This window comes from Phaenicophaeus curvirostris, chromosome 11 (genome assembly GCF_032191515.1).
Source record: "Phaenicophaeus curvirostris isolate KB17595 chromosome 11, BPBGC_Pcur_1.0, whole genome shotgun sequence".
In the NCBI taxonomy this organism is placed as follows: Eukaryota; Metazoa; Chordata; class Aves; order Cuculiformes; family Cuculidae; genus Phaenicophaeus; species Phaenicophaeus curvirostris.
The window spans coordinates 17,990,458-18,007,576 of record NC_091402.1 but is presented as its reverse complement, the minus strand read 5'-3'; the positions used below and the strand labels follow the sequence as shown (position 1 = coordinate 18,007,576).

The 17,119-nt window shown below is 53.6% G+C and overlaps 2 protein-coding genes across 2 annotated transcripts; both read left to right on the top strand.

Annotated features, from left to right (window-relative positions):
• The first annotated feature begins 642 nt into the window (after positions 1-642).
• Positions 643-5,803, top strand: SLC26A6 (solute carrier family 26 member 6). The gene is made up of 19 exons (XM_069866217.1): positions 643-800; positions 1,079-1,218; positions 1,307-1,417; positions 1,688-1,863; positions 1,954-2,118; positions 2,247-2,399; positions 2,568-2,650; positions 2,739-2,886; positions 2,994-3,107; positions 3,214-3,291; positions 3,433-3,528; positions 3,653-3,759; positions 3,847-3,916; positions 4,083-4,175; positions 4,261-4,365; positions 4,902-5,087; positions 5,214-5,268; positions 5,529-5,650; positions 5,731-5,803. Exons 1-19 carry the CDS (start codon positions 673-675, stop codon positions 5,752-5,754), a joined length of 2,154 nt encoding a protein of 717 aa, XP_069722318.1. The 5' UTR covers positions 643-672; the 3' UTR covers positions 5,755-5,803.
• A 2,242-nt stretch (positions 5,804-8,045) lies between these two features.
• Positions 8,046-16,775, top strand: UQCRC1 (ubiquinol-cytochrome c reductase core protein 1). Its single transcript, XM_069865483.1, has 13 exons — positions 8,046-8,161; positions 8,379-8,519; positions 8,950-9,036; positions 10,008-10,137; positions 10,923-11,121; positions 11,738-11,817; positions 11,964-12,079; positions 12,483-12,626; positions 13,303-13,463; positions 14,474-14,559; positions 15,001-15,089; positions 15,638-15,713; positions 16,552-16,775. Exons 1-13 carry the CDS (start codon positions 8,102-8,104, stop codon positions 16,614-16,616), a joined length of 1,434 nt encoding a protein of 477 aa, XP_069721584.1. The 5' UTR covers positions 8,046-8,101; the 3' UTR covers positions 16,617-16,775.
• The last annotated feature ends 344 nt before the right edge of the window (positions 16,776-17,119 follow it).

The following is a 17,119-nucleotide window of genomic DNA, read 5'->3' as shown; positions in this document are numbered from 1 at the left end:
ATGGGACGTTGGCACCTCTCAGCTTGAGCCTTGAACAAGGTCGGGCTGCAGAACGCCTTGGTCCCACCATCCCAGCCCCACAAAGGGAGAGACCCCAGCCCCACTCCTCCCTGTCCGTGGGAGGAGCGCGGGGCTGGGAAGGTCGCGGGTAGAAGGACAACAAGCCCATGATGCTCACTGGGGGTTGACATTCCTGCTCCCCTCATGTGTAAAGGGACAAAGTCTGCAGACGGGGCTGTGGGGTGCTCGGGGATTTGTTTGGTGGCTGTGGTTGCCCGCTGTCCCGTCTGCATCGCGGTACGTGCTGGAGGAGGGTGCTGGCAGGGGGGTTCTGCCTGGGCAGGCAGAAGGGGAGCCCCAACCTGGGCACCCCAGTGGGGCAGACGGGGCTGGCGTGGGGCAGGAGCAGGCAGTGCTGATCCCTGGGGCCCTGGCTCTCTCCCTGCCCAACCCTCTTCGGTGTGAGCTGCTGCTGCTGCTTCAGGACCTCCAAATCTCAGCTCCCCCCAGTCTGGGGGCTGATCCTGCACGCCTGGCCAGGATGGAACGGCTCAGTGGGGCAAGCGGGGCTGCAGGAGGGGCTGTGGGGTGGGCAGGGTGCTGGGTGGGGACGTGGCTGAGCTGTCCCTTATCTCCCCGCAGCGGCCCCGCACGCGGGAGAGCCGGGCAACCATGGCAGCAGAGACGGCACTGAGCCACCGGGTGCCCCACGAGGTGCTGAGCGAGGCTGAGCTGGAGGAGGTGGCACAGAGGAAACCTCCCCCAGAGCGCTCGTTATGTGACACTCTCCGCAAGGCCAGGTAGGACCACACCGGCTGGGAGGATGTGCCCAGACCCTGCACCGTGCACCCCAGCCCCGACTGTCCCTGTCCTTGCAGCAGACACAGGGCACACCTGCTGGTTGGGTCCCCCAAACCCAAATACCCACATCCCCCCTTTATTCTCCTGCCTGGATGAACGACTCCAGCTGCTGGAGCCAGGCATCCCGTGGGATCCACTGCTTCCCACGGAGCCCCATCCAGCCCCGCTACGTCCCCGTGCTCGTGCTCAGCCCTGGTTCCCACTCCTTCCCTGCCAGATGCTCGGCCTCCACCGCCAAGTCCATACTATTCCGGTTCCTGCCCTTCCTGCGCTGGCTGCCCCGCTACCCGGTCAAGGATTGGCTCCTTGGGGACATCGCCTCGGGCTTCAGCGTGGGCATCATGCACCTGCCCCAGGGTGAGCGAGGTGGTCCCTGTGCCGTAGCCAGGCTGAGGCGCTGGGGCTCGGCCAGCTGTGACATCTCTCCCTCTTCTCCCATGCCCAGGTCTCGCCTACGCTCTGCTGGCCGGGCTGCCGCCCGTCACCGGTCTCTATTCCTCCTTTTACCCCGTCTTTCTCTACTTCTTCTTCGGGACGTCTAGGCACAACTCCGTGGGTGAGCTTGAGGGACCATGTGCTCCCGTGGGCACGGTGGGGAGGGAACGAGAGTCAAGGGGGCAAACCTTCATCCCCAGCAAAGCATTTCCACATTGAGAGGACACACCCCCCTCCTTCTTGCCTTTAATTTGCCCCACCAAGAAGGTAGGTTGGCCATATCAGAAAGAAAGCTGTACTTTGAGCCTGACCCAAGGGCATGGGTGCTTGTGGACCTCAGAGATGTCCTGGTGCTGACCTTGCTCCCTGCCCACACCCTGCCTGTCCCCAGGCCCCTTTGCCGTCATCTCCGTCATGATTGGGAGCGTGACAGACTCCCTGCTGCCTAGTGAGAACTTCCTGGAGTACGTCAACGGCACCAACACCACGGTAGTCAATGAGGAACTGCGGGATGCTGCCAGGGTGGAGTTGGTGGCCACCATCACTGTCCTGACGGGTATCTTCCAGGTAAGGAGGCCACAGCCCAGCCTGTCAGGGAAGGGGGAGCCGTGGTGCCCCATAGCTGTGAGCTGTGGCCTCCTGCCATGTCTCCTTTAGGTGGCCCTGGGACTCCTGCAGTTTGGCTTTGTGGTGACCTACCTCTCGGACCCGCTGGTGCGCAGCTACACCACCGCTGCCTCTGTGCATGTCCTCATCTCCCAGCTCAAGAATGTCTTTGGGATCTCCTTGGCTGAGTATTCAGGGCCGCTCTCGCTCTTCATGGTGAGTGGGGATTTGCTGCCACTCTGGACCACCTGAATGTTCACCTGTAGAGTACACAGAGTCCCCCAAAAACCTGCCAGGGAGGCACCTGCTTTCCTGAGCCTGTTCCTTCCTCCTGTGTCCTCTAGACCATCATCGAGATCTGCCAGAAACTGCCGCAGACCAATGTGGGCACCCTGGTGACGGCCATCATTGCCATGGTGGCCATATTCATCGTGAAAGAGCTCAACCACAAGTTTGGTGCCAAGCTGCCTATGCCCATCCCCATCGAGCTTATTACGGTACCCAGAGCTGCCCCAGCTCCCCGTGGGGAGCACTGTCCTCTCTGAGGTGGGGAGGGGTGGGATGGGATGCCTTGGCGAGTGCAGCTCCTGGGCATGTGCCATCTCCTCCTCCACCACGGTCCCTGCACTGGATGGCCCTGCCTCACTCCAGTCACCCTCCCCCAGATCATCATCTCAACCGGCATCTCCTACGGCGTCAACCTGAATGCTAAGTTTGGCATCTCCGTGGTGGGCAACATCCCCAGCGGGTAAGTGGGGCTGCGCAGTGAGGTTGGCGGTGCCAGAACCACCGCTGCGGCCTCGCTTTTGAGCCCCATCTCCCTGTCTCGGCTGCAGGTTGAAGCCGCCCGTGGCCCCTAACGTCACCTACTTTGGGCAGGTGGTGGGCAATGCCTTCGCCATCGCCGTGGTGGGTTACGCCATCTGCATCTCCCTGGGCAAGATCTTTGCCCTCAAGCACGGCTACAAAGTAGACAGCAACCAGGTGATGCTCTGAGGGGCAGGACCCCTTCCCTGGGTGAAAACCAAGCTTGTACTTCTTGCAGCCGGGGGAAGGCGTGGTGCTCCCCCACTGCTGCTCTGTCCCTGCAGGAGCTGATCGCGCTGGGTCTCTGCAACTTCCTGGGAGGCTTCTTCCAGTGTTTCGCCATCAGCTGCTCCATGTCGCGGAGCCTGGTACAGGAGAGCACAGGGGGCAACAGCCAGGTGGGTCCGGGCAGCACTGCCTCCCTCTGTGGGGCTGGGCAGGGGACCAGGAGCACAGTGGGTGGTGGGGAGCTTATCTCTCGCCTCCCACTCTCCTTCCCCTCAGGTAGCAGGTGTCATCGCATCCCTGGTCATCCTGGTGACCCTTCTGAAGATCGGAGAGCTCTTCCGGGACCTGCCCAAGGTACATGCATTCCCACAGCTTTCCTGCCACATCCCACCCCCGTGGCAATCCCATGGCGAGGTGCTGTGGTGGGGCAGGAGCCAAGGCCCGCCTCCAGACCTGCCCTCAGCATCCTTATAGCTTCAGGGACTTCGCTCCTAGGCCATCTTATCTGCTATCATCATCATCAACCTCAAGGGCATGTTCAAACAGTTCAAGGATCTCCACACGCTCTGGAAGTCCAACCGGGTGGACCTGGTAAGGCGTTGACTGGCCCCAGGGGCTTTGCTTGTTGTCCCTGGAGAGGGTTTCTCCACCCTCCTCGAGGCTTAGGGTGTTGGTGGGGACTCCGTGCTGCAGCTGACCATGTTCCCACCTCCAGATGGTCTGGATTGTGACATTCGTGGCCACCCTCACACTGAACTTGGACATCGGCTTGGGGGCCTCGGTGGCCTTTGGGCTGCTCACTGTCATCTTCCGCACCCAGCTGTGAGTACCCGGGGATGGGAGCGATGCCCTGTCCTGAGCTCAGGGAAAGCTCACGGTGACCTCAACCCTTCGCTCTGCTTCCCGCAGCCCCCACTACTCCATCCTGGGGCGCATCTCCAACACTGATGTCTACAAGGACGTGACTGAATACCAGATGGTAACAGCACCAGGGGGTGGGAGAAGAGCTGCGTGCCCTGGGGGCTGCTCAAAGCATCCCTAGGGGCTGTTCACTGGGGAAAGGAGTGGGGAGCATTTTGGGAGAAGGAAAGGAGGGAAACAGGGGGTTCTTTCCCCGGGGTAGCACCCTTCCCATCTGCCCCCAGGCACAGGAGATTCCTGGTGTGAAGATCTTCCGCTCCTCCACCACCCTCTATTTTGCCAATGTGGAGTTGTACTCTGAGGCCCTGAAGAAAAAGGTAGGAGAGGTGCCAGTCCCCAGGTGTCCTCCGTGTCCCCTGCCTGCGAGGGGTGCCCAGGACATAGGGCTGCATTTTTTTGCAGAGTGGCATCAACGTGGACCGCCTGATCGAGAAGAAGAAGAAGGCCCTCAAGAAGCTGAAGAAACAGCAGAAGAAAGCAGAGAAGGAGAAGGCAAAGAGGAAAAAGGTGCTTCCCTGCTGTGGGGCACCCATCTGGTGCCACCCTGTATCGCCTCCCTGCCCGGCCCTACGTTTGCTGGGTTTGGTGGCCTGTGGGGTTTCCGGATCATTCTGGGGCCACTGGGTGAGAAGAGGCACTAGGACAGAGTTGGGCCACAACGTCACGTCCAAAGTTGGCTGGGAAAGCCAGGCCGTTAATGATTAGTTGGTGGAGCCAGTGAGTCATTAGTCATTTGTTGAGTTAATCAGAATTAAGAGCGAGACCAAAAGCTGACTTGGAGCCAGCCAATGAGCCTGGCACCAGAGAGGGTCCTTGGGGAGAGGGGTGGGTCCCAGTGCATCTGCAAAGAGCCCAAAAGTGGATAAAGGTATGAGCAACAGACCCACTCCTGGGACCACCCACTGTCTGCATCCTGCGGCAGCCGAGGAGCCAGGCCATGCCCCACTGCTCCAGAGGGCAGGGCGAGCCCAGGTAGGACAGGACGAGGCCGGGTGTGCCACCAGCTCCCATGCACTGAGGCCGCGTCTCCTTCCCTCTCCCAGCATGCAGAGGATGGGCTGAATGGACCGGGTGTGGCGGTGATCGAGCTGAGCGAGGCGAAGGGCAGCGAGCCCCCCAAGCCCACCCTGCACAGCCTGGGGCTGCCTCAGCCTGACTTCCATGCCGTCGTCTTGGACTTCAGCCCCGTCAGCTTTGTGGACACCGTCTCCATCAAGATCCTGAAGAATGTAAGGGGCTGGAGGAGAAGGCAGGCTGGTAGAATAACTGAGGGTATCCCCAGGGACCTGCAGGGTGGCCTGACGGCTGCTGCCCATCCCTCTTTCAGAGTGAAAAGTGTTTTCTGCCATTTGCAGATCTTCAGGGACTTCCATGAGATAGAAGTGGACGTCTTCATTGCCAGCTGCCCCGGTGAGGAGGCTCTGCAGAGCCATGTGCCTCTGCTAGGCACAGCCAACCCTTCAGGAGGCAGCAGCTGGCCTGGGGCTCTGCTGCCTTCCACGGTGTCCCCAAGGGACAGGTGCTGCAGGTCGTCCCAGAGATCCAATCTGAGTCCCGCAGGCCCCAGAGAGGCGGCTGGATCCCTGGCGATTCCTCTGGTGACCCCGCAGAGCAGGGGTGGGGAGGTTGCTCTGGGTGCCCTATCCCCGGTTGTTTCTCTCTCTCCGCAGTGCCTGTCCTTACCCAGCTGGAGCGGGGCAATTTCTTCAGCTCAACAATCACCAAGCACTGCTTCTTCCCCTCGGTGCATGACGCTGTGGTCCACGCCAGCAGGCCGCAGCGCCAGACCTCGGTGAGCGCTCAGCCTCACCGTCTCCATCACTGTGATGGAGGTGGTCAGCCAAGCCAACTGCTCCCTGTCTGTCCCCTTAGGTGGACCTCAGCACCAGAATGTAGCCCAGCAAGAGGAGGACATCTCTCAGCGAGCTGAGCAGGAACAGGGGACCCCCACTCCGGGGTCTGCAGGCCTTGTGACCCCACCAGCCCCTCTGGACGCTGACAGCTGTGGCCCTGCCTTGACCGTGCGCTGCCCGGCAAGGAGCTGCTGCTGGCTGAGCTGCTGTCCCACCAAAGCACACGCTGGGAGCTCCTGCTCAGCTCCACATGGTCCTGTCCCCACCCTGTCCAGGTTAGGCGGGTGGCGGAGGGCCCCAGCGCCTGGCTGAGGGGGGTCCCACTCCCAGCAGCGGGTTGGTGTCACAGATAAAACTGTGTGACATTTCTCAGGCTTCGTTTGAATGCACTTTCCTCAATAAAGGTGACCTCAGGCTGGGCTGCCTGGCTGCACCCTGGTGCTGGTGGGTGCTCCCGGCCAGACCCACTCCTGGCCCTTCCTGAGTGGAAAACTGGCTGGATGGCCAAGTGGTGAGGAATGGAGTTAAATCCAGTTGGAGGCCGTGTAAGGTTCCCTAGCCAAGGCTGGGGGAGGGTTTTGTTTGAAATCCCTGAGATGAGATAAAGACACAAACAAGGTCAAGTGCCATAAATCAAAAGCCTTTCTTTATTGCAAAAACAGCAGTAGATGAGAGACAGCAACAGGAAAGTGAGGAACAAAGATGGAAAAGTTAAGCAAGAGGTCAGACTAAGGTCTGCTGGGGTTGGGGTCTCAGAGGTCCTGTGAAGAGTCAGGGGTCCTGCAAAGAGTCGGTGGTGGGCAGAGCGCCACGTGTGCACTGCTCAGGTGCTTTTTATAGCTTCCTTCAGTCCAAGTTGTCACGTCCTCCCCATCTTTGCCCAAGTGCGCTTGCTCGTTGCCATCCTGAATCTCAAATTTGTGTATGCCCCCCACTTTCTTCCATGTAGCACTGACTGGCTTTGGTCCACAGTCTTTGAGGCAGCTATGTTTCAATCTCGTTCCTCACAAGCGGTGTCCCCAGGGCCCACTGTTGGGTTCATTTCTGTTTAATATCTTCACCCAGTATCTGGACAAAGGGACTGAGTGTGGCCTCGGTCAGTTTGCGGATGACACTAAGCTGGGTGGGAGCGTTGATCTGCTTGAGGGAAGAAACAGGGATCTGGACAGCCTGGATCAGTGGGCTGAGGCCAGCGGGATGCGGTTCAACAAGGCTCAGCACTGGATTTGGCACTTGGGTCACAACAACCCCATGCAATGCTCCAGGCTTGAGGAAGAGTGGCTGGAAAACTGTCAGGTGGAAAAGGACCTGGGAGCGATGGTCGACAGCAGCTGAACAGGAGCCAGCAGAGGCCAAAAAGGCCAAGAGCATCCTGGCTTGGAGCAGCTTGGATCAGTGGCCAGCAGGAGTGGGGAAAGGATTGTGCCCCTGTACTCAGTGCTGGTGGGGCCGCATCGCAAATCCTGGGTTCAGTTTTGAGCCCCTCACTCCAAGAAAGATATAGAGTTGGTGGAGCATGTCCAGAGGAGGGCAATGAGGCTGGTGAATGGTCTGGAGCACAGGGGTGAGGAGCAGCTGAGGGAGAAGAAGAGGCTGAGGGGAGACTTCATTGCTCTCTATAAGTACCTGAAAGGAGGTTGTGGAGAGGAGGGAGCTGGGCTCTTCTCCCAAGTGACGGGGGACAGGATGAGAGGGAATGGCCTCAAGCTCCACCAGGGGAGGTTCAGGCTGAACATTAAGAAAAATTTTTTCATGGAAATGGTCATTGGTCCCTGGCAGAGGCTGCCCAGGGAGGGGGCTGAGTCCCCTTCCCTGGAGGGGTTTGAGGGATGGGTGGATGAAGTGCTGAGGGACATGGGTTAGTGATTGATGGGAACGGTTGTACTCGATGAGCCGGTGGGTCTCTTCCAACCTGGTGATTCTATGAATGGGGGTCGTTCAGCCTGGAGAAACGGAGGCTGAGGGGAGGCCTCATCACCGCCTGCTCCTCCCTGAAAGGAGGTTGTAGCGAAGCGGGTGCTGGGCTCTTCTGCCAAGCGACAGCGCTGGGACGAGAGGGAACGGCCTCAAGCTGCGCCAGGGCAGGGTCACACTGGACATCAGGTAAAACTTCTTCACCTAAAGAGCGGTCCCACACTGCCCCAGGCCGCCCAGGGGGGTGGCGGAGCTCGCGGCCGGTAACGGGGCCGGTAACGGGGCCGGTAACTGGGGCGGACACCGACCCCTCGCCCCCCGCCCGCAGCCCCCGCGCTCCCCGCCTCCCCCGCCAGGGGGCGCCGCCCCGCACGCCCCCCGCCCCTTGCCCCCTCAGTGCGCATGCGCGCGTGCCCGGCGTCCGCTTGACCCCTCGCGCACGCGCGCTGCGGCCCGGGCGGTCGCGAGGACACAAGATGGCGGCGTCCTCCGTGTGCCGGGCGGGGCGAGCGCTGCTGCGGGGCCCGCGGCCCTCGGTGAGGGCGGGGGAAACGGGACGGGACGGGGAGCCGAGCCGAGCCGGTAGAGGAGGCCTGGGAGACGGGGGAGGGGGCCTGGGAGACGAGGAGGGAGCCTGGAAGCCAGGGGGGCTTGGAGGCCTGGGGGATTTGGAGCCAGGGGGCCTGGGAGATGCTGGTTGAGGTGGTAGTGGCACTGATTTTTTCATTTATTTATTTGTTTTTCTTTTTTTAGGCAGCTTTATGGACTTTGACAAGGAACCGAGGTGCTGCCACCTATGCCCAGACACTCCAGAATATCCCAGAGACCCAAGTCACCACCCTGGAAAACGGTCTCCGCGTGGCTTCAGAGGAGTCCAATCAGCCCACCTGCACGGTAAGTGTAAGGTGGGTGAAGGGCTTACTTGAAACAATCGGCTTTGTCTGTAGCTGGTCTTCCAAAACAAAGACCCTACCACTTCTCTATTAACTGGTGGGATTAATATAGCAGTAGAAGGCTTCACCTGGCTTTGTAAAAGCCTATAGTTAAGCTTTCATGCTTTACAGGTTTTCTCAGCCTTACAGTTTTTCTCTAAGTAGTGAGTGACCAGTAGCAGTTACACCTCTGGCAAGAAGGCTTTTATGAAACTGTCAGATAAAAAGCCAGAATATGTATGGGAAGCTGTTGCTGGTGCTTATTCATATTTTGGTGTGATGTCTGTGGAGGATACTTCTTGTCCTTGTTGTTATATTTGTAGCATAGAGCTTGAACATGCTGTTTCTTTTTTTTTTTTCCTAAAACGTGGAGTTGATGCTTTTGCCATTAGGTAGGTGTGTGGATCGGGGTTGGGAGCCGCCATGAAGATGAGAAGAACAACGGAGCTGGCTATTTCCTTGAACACCTGGCCTTTAAGGTGAGGAGGTATGCAAGGTCTGGCGCAAGACTGCATGGACAACTGTTCTAAATATTGACTTAAATGTTTTATGCTCACTTTAGAAGCTGTAACTGTTAAAAGAGAGTGTAAATTAGGTTGGTTGAGTCCCAGAGACTTTGCACATAGTATATGAATAAATTTCAGAAGGCACCTAGCCTGTATGGTGCTTGTAGTTTGAATGTGTGGCTGCTTGCAAGCATGCGTGAATTAAGGCAACTCTTATTTGCTAGTTGGTGTTTCCCCTTTTAAAGGAAAAAAAGTTGCAAGTAACAAGTGAGTTCCCAGCTACTTTGCAGCAGTCACACAGTGATGTGTTATAAAGCTCGTTTCTCCATGTTAGCAGGCAGAGCTCAAAGAAGTGCTTCCTGTAGCCGTTTATTTTTCTTTGGTTTTCTTAGTGGACCAGCAAAGTTTAGAAGCTACAACTCTTACCTTTCTATATAATAACATAAGTGTCTGCTGAACAGCCCTAGAGCAGAAGGCATCTAAGCCTGGGACTTGCTGGCTCAAGTCCAGCCTGTGCCATTGTAAACAACTGCAGCTTCTGTCTGACTCCTTAAGAGATGAGCTTGGCATTGGAGGTAGTTTTCTGCCTCTGTTTTGGCTTCTTCTGAATATCACTGCTTGGATAGCTAGAAAGCTGCTTATTTTGGTTCAGCTTGTAATTGATTTACTTCCACCAATGTGATCTTCAGCCACGGTTGTCTTTTAGCATAGATCTCCTTACCTGCTGGGATTTATTTTGGTCTTTCAAAATGTGCTTAAACCATCTTTTGGCTAAAGTAAATAAAGCAAATTTTAAACCTCTTGCTTTCTGTACCTGCTCCTGGCCTTTATAGATCAAGTGATAGGTTTTATTGTTTTAGGTCTTTATTGTTCTTTTCCTTGCTTTAGTTCTGCCCAAGACAGAGAATCTTTTCCATTTCATAATTGTGTTTGTGTTCTTTTAGGGCACCAAGAAGCGTCCTGGTGCTGCCTTTGAGAAGGAGGTGGAGAGTATGGGTGCTCACCTGAACGCGTACACCTCGCGTGAGCAGACTGCCTATTACATAAAAGCCTTGTCCAAGGACATGCCCAAAGGTAGGATGGCCAGTGGGAAAAGTCTGGTTCGGAAGTTAAGAGTGAAGCAAATGTGTGTGCTTGTGTTTCTCTCACACCAGCATCCTTTCTGAGAACAGACGAGGGAATGAAGTTGTGGTGAAGCAGTAAGCTGGAGGTTCTAGCCGGTAGTTGGAGAGAGCACAGCCATGACGTAATGCTTCAAGTTTGTGTGTTCCTAAAACCAGTTTCACAAAGCTCTTGATATGTCAGGCTGCACTGTATTGCCAAGAGGGAAGGGGAGTTCAGTAAGCTATGGTTGTTTTATGGTGCTGGGAAGCAGGTCAGTGGCAGCTACAGTGTCAGGAGTGCTTATCTCTTGCTGGTGTTGCCTGTGCTCTGTACCACCGTGTGTGGACTCCTCTTTGGGTTGGTTTTGTCCAGAGGTGGTGATCTGAGTCCAAGCTGTGGGCCCTGCTATTTATGTGGGCTACGCTGTAGGTATCATCAGCTGCGTGTAAGGATTCAGCGTGTTTCTGCAGCAGCTCCTGCTTCTGACACAATTCACCTTCTGCAGTTGTTACCTGCTTTCCACTGAGAGTGATGCTCTGCAAGCTAACTTGGAGATTTCATGCTAGAATGGTGCTGTTTGTCTCCGATGTGGTGGGAATCGGTAGTACTTGTCTCTATTATGTTGCATCCGCTCCCCAATGTGGTTTGTTACTCATCCTTCTTGCCGCGCTCCTGCTGCCTACATCCCTTCTCCTGTCAGCAGCGCTGGGTAGCAGTTAAGCAGCAGGATTGCTAATATAGGGAATGTTTTGCAGCTGTAGAACTTCTGGCTGACATCGTGCAGAACTGTGCGCTGGAGGAGTCTCAGGTCGAGAAAGAACGCGGCGTCATCCTTCAGGAGTTGAAAGAAATCGACAGCAACCTGACAGATGTTGCCTTTGACTACCTTCATGCCACTGCTTTCCAGGGAACTGCGCTGGCCCGCACTGTCGAGGGGACCACAGAGAACATCAAGTGAGCAACAGGCTGGATGTGGTACACAGGCCACTGGTTCAGCCCCTGGGGTGCATGGCTGCTGCTTCTTAGTGGTGACTGCACAAGAAAACCGGTCTGTACACAGAGGTGATCCTTGCCCGTGGGGTTCTTGTTTGTCTTGACTGTGTTTTCCCCACTGGTGCTGGTGAAAGCATAATGCTGCACACATACTCCTCTAGAATCCCCTTCACGCAACACATGAGATGGGCAGGGCCAGATTGAGTCTTCTGATATCATTAGATATCATTAGAGAAATGATATCTGATATCATTAGAGAAATTAACAGCTAGGGGTGTTTATTAAAGCAGTGGCCTTGAGCATATGCATCTTTTAGGGTACTGGTAGCGCAGTGACTGTGGTCAGTACTCTCTAGTCTTGCAGTCCTTTCTTAACTCTATCAGCCACCAGTTTCTGTTCTGTGTTCCAGAATTAGAGCACAGAGAAAGCATAGACAGCGCAGTCTTGCTTGTAAAAAGCATTGTTACCCCATAACTAAGAGAACCAACATCATCACTGCTGTGAACTTGCTTCTCCTAAGCCGTTCATCCCTCCAGCTCCCAGATGCTGATCCAGTGGGTCTCTGTGTTCTTTCTAGGCGTCTGACTCGAGCAGATCTAGCTTCGTATGTTGATACTCACTTCAAGGCACCTCGTATGGTTCTGGCAGCTGCTGGCGGTAAGTTCTGGATTCTTGTGATTCTGGGAAGCCTGGATATTTTCAAGCTGGTGATCAAACCCCTGTGACCCATCTCTAATGTAAAATCAGATAATTTTGTTAAATTGAGTTGTATAAGACTGAAAATCTCTCTCTTTGATTGCCAGGTATTTCCCACAAAGAGCTGGTAGATGTAGCTAAGCAACACTTCAGTGGTGTGCCTTTTACCTACAAAGAGGATGCTGTGCCTATCCTCCCACCCTGTCGCTTCACAGGGAGCGAGGTAAAGTTGTTTTGGTCCCTGAACAAAATAAGCGGCTGTTGCCAAACTGTTGAATGAATGTGAAACCAGTTACAGCTGCTTCTGAGAGGAAAAATCTGTTTGTAAGCTCAGAGAAGCTGATGGTACAGCATCTTGGTAGTGCCCACATCTTCTTTTCTTGGGGTTTATTGCCACAGCATGTTGAGTTTTAGCTAGGAACAAATCCATTAGGAATGTGAGGCTCTTGCTCACATAATCTGCTGAAAAACTCATAGTGGAGCAGCTCTTTTGTGCTCAGAAGTGCCTGTGACTTTTATTTTCAGTGTGGTAATAGAGTCCCTAAGGTTTTCAGCTTGTCAGTGCAGCTGGCTGCAACCCAAGCCACTATGCTCACGCAGTTCTCTGCTCGTTGATGATTTTCTAGATCCGTGCCAGAGATGATGCTCTGCCGGTTGCCCATATCGCCCTTGCCGTGGAGGGACCAGGATGGGCTAATCCAGACAACGTTGTCCTCAATGTGGCTAATGCTATCATTGGGCGCTATGACCGCACATTCGGAGGTGGCAAGGTAAGAGGCTTGTGAGTGTGACAGGGAGAGCCTGGAGCCTTTTAATACAAAATACTATGGAGACTCTGGTTGAATGTGCTTGATGGGAGGCTGTTGTACTCGGCTTCCAACTGTGAAGTGGTCAGGAGTCTGGAAAGTAGGGTGGAGGTGTAATCAAGGCTAATCCAGGACTGTTCCTGAGAAGTGATGCTGGGAGATGAATTGAGGCTTCTCTGCTAAGTTTGGAAGAGGTTTAGCTGATTAATTCTCAGCAGCTTATTTCTACCCTTACAAATTAACCATTCAGTGGGGGAGGTGATGGAAGCAGGATGGGCAGGCTGTAGTGTTATCATGCAAGTTATCTTAAAATGGCAAAGGAGGTGGAACTTTTTTATAATCCCAGTGTTGCATCCATTCTTGTCTGAAATGTCTGACCTGTATAACTGTCCTTAACCCTGATCTGTGGCTGGGAAAGGAAATGGTTTTGCTGGATGGACTCCTAGACTGTTGTCTGTGGCTTTTCCACCAGTGAATCTCATCTGTTGACCACATGAAATGCCTAAATTAAGCTCTGCTTCAGCAAATTGTTCTGTTGTGTCTTGTCTGTGGTCTTTGTGAAAACAGCTTCATTGGAAAGAATTTGAGCTGTGAGGAAACTGTAAGGCTAAAGTGGCTGATGGTATCTCTTTATTTACAGAATCAGTCCAGCAGGCTGGCCGCGCTTGCTGTGGAGCATAATCTGTGCCACAGTTTCCAGACATTCAACACCTCTTACTCTGATACTGGCCTCTTTGGTTTCCATTTTGTTTCCGATCCTCTGTCCATAGATGATATGCTGTATTGTGCTCAGGGGGAGTGGTAAGTACAACTCTGGCAAGAGTTTGTGTTTAAGATCTGACCCTCTTGTGTGAGACTGGGCTGGTAGGGAGTGCATTATGTCTTCAGAGAGCTGTGTCTGTTTGAACTTCTTAGTAGCTCGCATTCAGGTTAAGTGATCCTGGTTTTTGCAAATGTCTTAGGTTGTGGATTTTGAGGAGCTATTTTAATCCCTTAGGGCTCTTCAGGTCTTTCGTGCTTCCAAGTGTTAACAGTGAGGCTTTGGGGTTTTAATGTATAAGTGAGATCATTCCTTAGAGATGAGGCTTTCCCAGTACCCAAGACGTGTATCTCCATTGTCTTGTCAGCTTAAGCAAAGTGGGCAGAGTTCCTGCCTTTCAGAGTGTTGTGTTTTGGCTGATAAATGCCCTGCTGTGGGGGTCCTGCCAGTGTTCAGGGGTCTTCTGTCTCTCTGTCTTACTGCATACACATATGTCTCACTAATGGTTTGAGACTAGATCTGAGATTCAGAGTGAGCCGTGCTGTGTATGGAGCAGATGAAGTTAGCCCTTGTCCCAGAGACGTTGCAGTTGGCAGGGGAGGAAGGGATTTCGCAGCTGGAGTCCAAACAGACTTTGTAGAACTGTCTTGTTCTTTCAGCATCAGTTTCCATAGCAGCTTGCCATGCGTGGGAATAGCTGACAAGCCTTCCTTCTCTTGTGTTAGCGTACTGCAGACCGCTGGCTGCTGTGCCTGACAGGCAAGCTAGAGCCGGCACCAGAGCTGTTTAGACCTTGTGAGTCTAACTTAGCATGTAACCTGTGGCTGATATGCCCTGCCTGTAAGCTTGAGCTCTTTCTCTCTCCTGCTGTTCAGAGCTCCCCAGTTTTTAGCCGCTCTGCAGTGATCAAGAATGCATCTCAGGCCTGCAAGAGAAGTCATGCTGATAGTGGCTTATTTCTGCAGAGTCTTGGGAAAGGGAGAAATTCATTTTCTGTCTGAGCAGATGAACATCTTTAAGAGCTTTAGTGGTCTTTCCATCTCCTCTCCAGGATGCGTCTGTGCACTAGTGCCACAGAGTCAGAGGTGAAGAGAGCCAAGAACTATCTCCGAAATGCCATGGTGGCTCAGCTGGATGGTACGTTCTGGTTTATAGATTGGCCACTGTGCAACTTTCAGAGGTTGCCACTTACGTCTGTCTTGGGAAGCAAAAGTTCTTCCAGACATTGCAGTACTGCTGGCAGGAGCTGGGCAAAGCTTCTTTTTCTCCTCTCTGCATTCTTTCTCCCATGTTTTTGAAGCACCTGACCTCAGCCTGCTGTGCTGCAGGCTGGCTCTGATTCGGTAAACTTCTAGTCATTCTATTGCTGAGAGTGAATAACGTTCTGCCTGCTCTGCCTTGGCTGTAACATTTTGGAAACCAGTGAGGCAATCTTTGTATTGCTTTAGTCCTGCCAGTAATTAAGACTGGTACTTCACTAGAAGCTTTTTAATGACAGGAGTTGCTTCTATCTGATCAGGCTGTGCAATTCTGGATGGCTTTCTGCTATATTAACCGTGTGATATCTTCAACATCTAGGCACTACCCCAGTGTGTGAGAATATTGGCAGCCATCTCTTGAACTACGGACGCCGTATCCCTCTGGAGGAATGGGATGCCAGGATTGCTGTAGGTATCTCTTTTGGTTGGAGGACTTGAGCATGGTTGATGTCAGCATTTTCTGGCCTTAGTTTACTTCAGTAACATTCGGCTTACGTTTCCCTTAGCTGCTGGGGATCCAGGTGGTCAGCTCACTGACTCTGGTACAAATATGTCAGAATATCTGGCATAGACTCAGTGTGTCTCGTGTACCTGTGGCTGGATTCAGTCCATCCCAGAAAGAAGGCATATGCCTGTGTTAAGCAGCACTACTTGAAATTCCTTCAACAGTTTCCTTAGAGGTGGCCAGTATCTAGTTTGTATAATTCTGCAGCCACAGTCCCCCTTGGAAGGCTTCAGAATTTGAACTGCCATGTCCTGTGTCCACTCAGAAGAATGTGCTGTGGAGAACGTTATCTGTCCTCGCAGATAAGAGCTGGGCACTTGGCGCAGGTGGCCCCAGGAGTCTGACAATCTCTTATTAATGATCGTGGTATAGAATGGCAACAGTAACTTGCACCTTTGAGAAACGCGGGTCTGCTGGAAGGGTTATTAATTGCTTGTTTGATATTTATTAGGCCGTTGATGCAAGAATGGTGAGAGATGTCTGCAGTAAATACATTTATGACAAATGCCCGGCAGTTGCAGCGGTTGGTAAGTAGCACACGGCAATTAGTACATGGTGGAAGGGAGCTGCAGGCACTTTGCACGTATCTCTTCTGGCCTCCTAACTGCTCTGGGTCTGCTGGTATCCTCCTACCTCTGCACGTTAGATGTGCCAAGGCACTTTTGCCAGGAGATTAAACCTGCAGGTGATGGAGACACAGTGGTAGCGAGCTGCTGGCTGTCCTCCCACCACTCCCCTTGCTGTGGAGCTGTGACTAAGTCTGGGAGTCCTGCTGGGTGCAGGCCTGGCGGCATCTGCCAGGTGTCCTTACCCTGGGGTCATGGTGGTTTATGTAAGGGAAGTGAAGGGACCTGATTCTCGTGTGCTGCTCTGGCATGTCTGTCTGGCCAAGGACAAATTCCTTGCAGAAAACCTGCCTGAGCAGCTCAGCTCTGCTCTGCTGCCTCCTTCCTGTATGTTGTGGATTCCCCTCCTCCCCGCAGCTGTTTCCTCTGGCCTTCAAAGTGGAGCAGCTTGGAAAATGGAGATGCCTTTTGAACAGGAAGTGGGAATGAACTAGCCAAAATCTCTGTGTCTTGGTGGCTCCCCGCATTTCGTACATGTTTGTGGAGCTGTACTGAGCACTGTGGAGCAGCATCAGAAAAAAAACTTACTCTGAGGAAACGAGAATATTGTCTCTGTCAGGAGATGGTACCTGCTGGTTTTCCTGTTGCAGGTTTGATCTGTGGTTGCCTGGTTTTGTGCATAACTGCTCCAGATTGTGAGCAGGCTCTGCTCTACCACCATCTGCTTTAAGACCAGAGGAAGCTGCACAGGGACTTTTAACTACATCTCCAGTGACTGACTCTTGTTCTGTTCACCCAGGTCCCATTGAACAGCTCTTGGATTACAACCGCATCCGCAGTGCCATGTACTGGATCCGTTTCTAGGATGTGTCTCTGCAGGTTGGAAACAGCAAACTGTGGACTGTGCCAGGTTCCCTCTGGCTCTGAACGTCTTGTGCACCAGGGGCATGATGAGTCCCATCAAAACGGCTGTTGTCTTGGTGTTAAATGTATAAAAACCCAAATAAATGTATCCTATATGGAGTTGGTTCTGCTGGGAGTCAACTGTGTCTTGCCAGGTCATGTGTGTAGACGTTGTTAATCTTGCCATATTGATGAGATACTGGACGAATCAGTCTTCATTTATTCAGGGCTTATGGTAGAATCTTGTCTGCCTCCAGTCATGCCTTCTCTGTCCTGCGCAGGCAGCGTCCTGGTTCAGAGGTCTTGTCTTTAGGCTGATTGAAGAAAGTCTTGTCCCTGGTACGAGGCTGGCAGGGTTGCTCCATTTCCACTGTGCCCTTCTGTGCGCAGTGGGCATTGCTGTTTGTGGCAAAGTCTCCCACCAGGTGGCACTAGCCTGTCATAGCTCCTGTGAGAAGCTGCGA

Bases quoted from the DNA above. Each gene is read 5' to 3' on its own strand.
- SLC26A6 (XM_069866217.1), top strand. From the start codon at position 673: ATGGCAGCAGAGACGGCACTGAGCCACCGGGTGCCCCACGAGGTGCTG. The intron at 2,119-2,246 runs GTGAGTGGGGAT...TGTGTCCTCTAG, and splicing joins GGCCGCTCTCGCTCTTCATG to ACCATCATCGAGATCTGCCA. The intron at 2,400-2,567 runs GTACCCAGAGCT...ACCCTCCCCCAG, and splicing joins TCCCCATCGAGCTTATTACG to ATCATCATCTCAACCGGCAT.
- UQCRC1 (XM_069865483.1), top strand. From the start codon at position 8,102: ATGGCGGCGTCCTCCGTGTGCCGGGCGGGGCGAGCGCTGCTGCGGGGC. The intron at 8,162-8,378 runs GTGAGGGCGGGG...TTCTTTTTTTAG, and splicing joins TGCGGGGCCCGCGGCCCTCG to GCAGCTTTATGGACTTTGAC. The intron at 8,520-8,949 runs GTAAGTGTAAGG...TTTTGCCATTAG, and splicing joins CCAATCAGCCCACCTGCACG to GTAGGTGTGTGGATCGGGGT.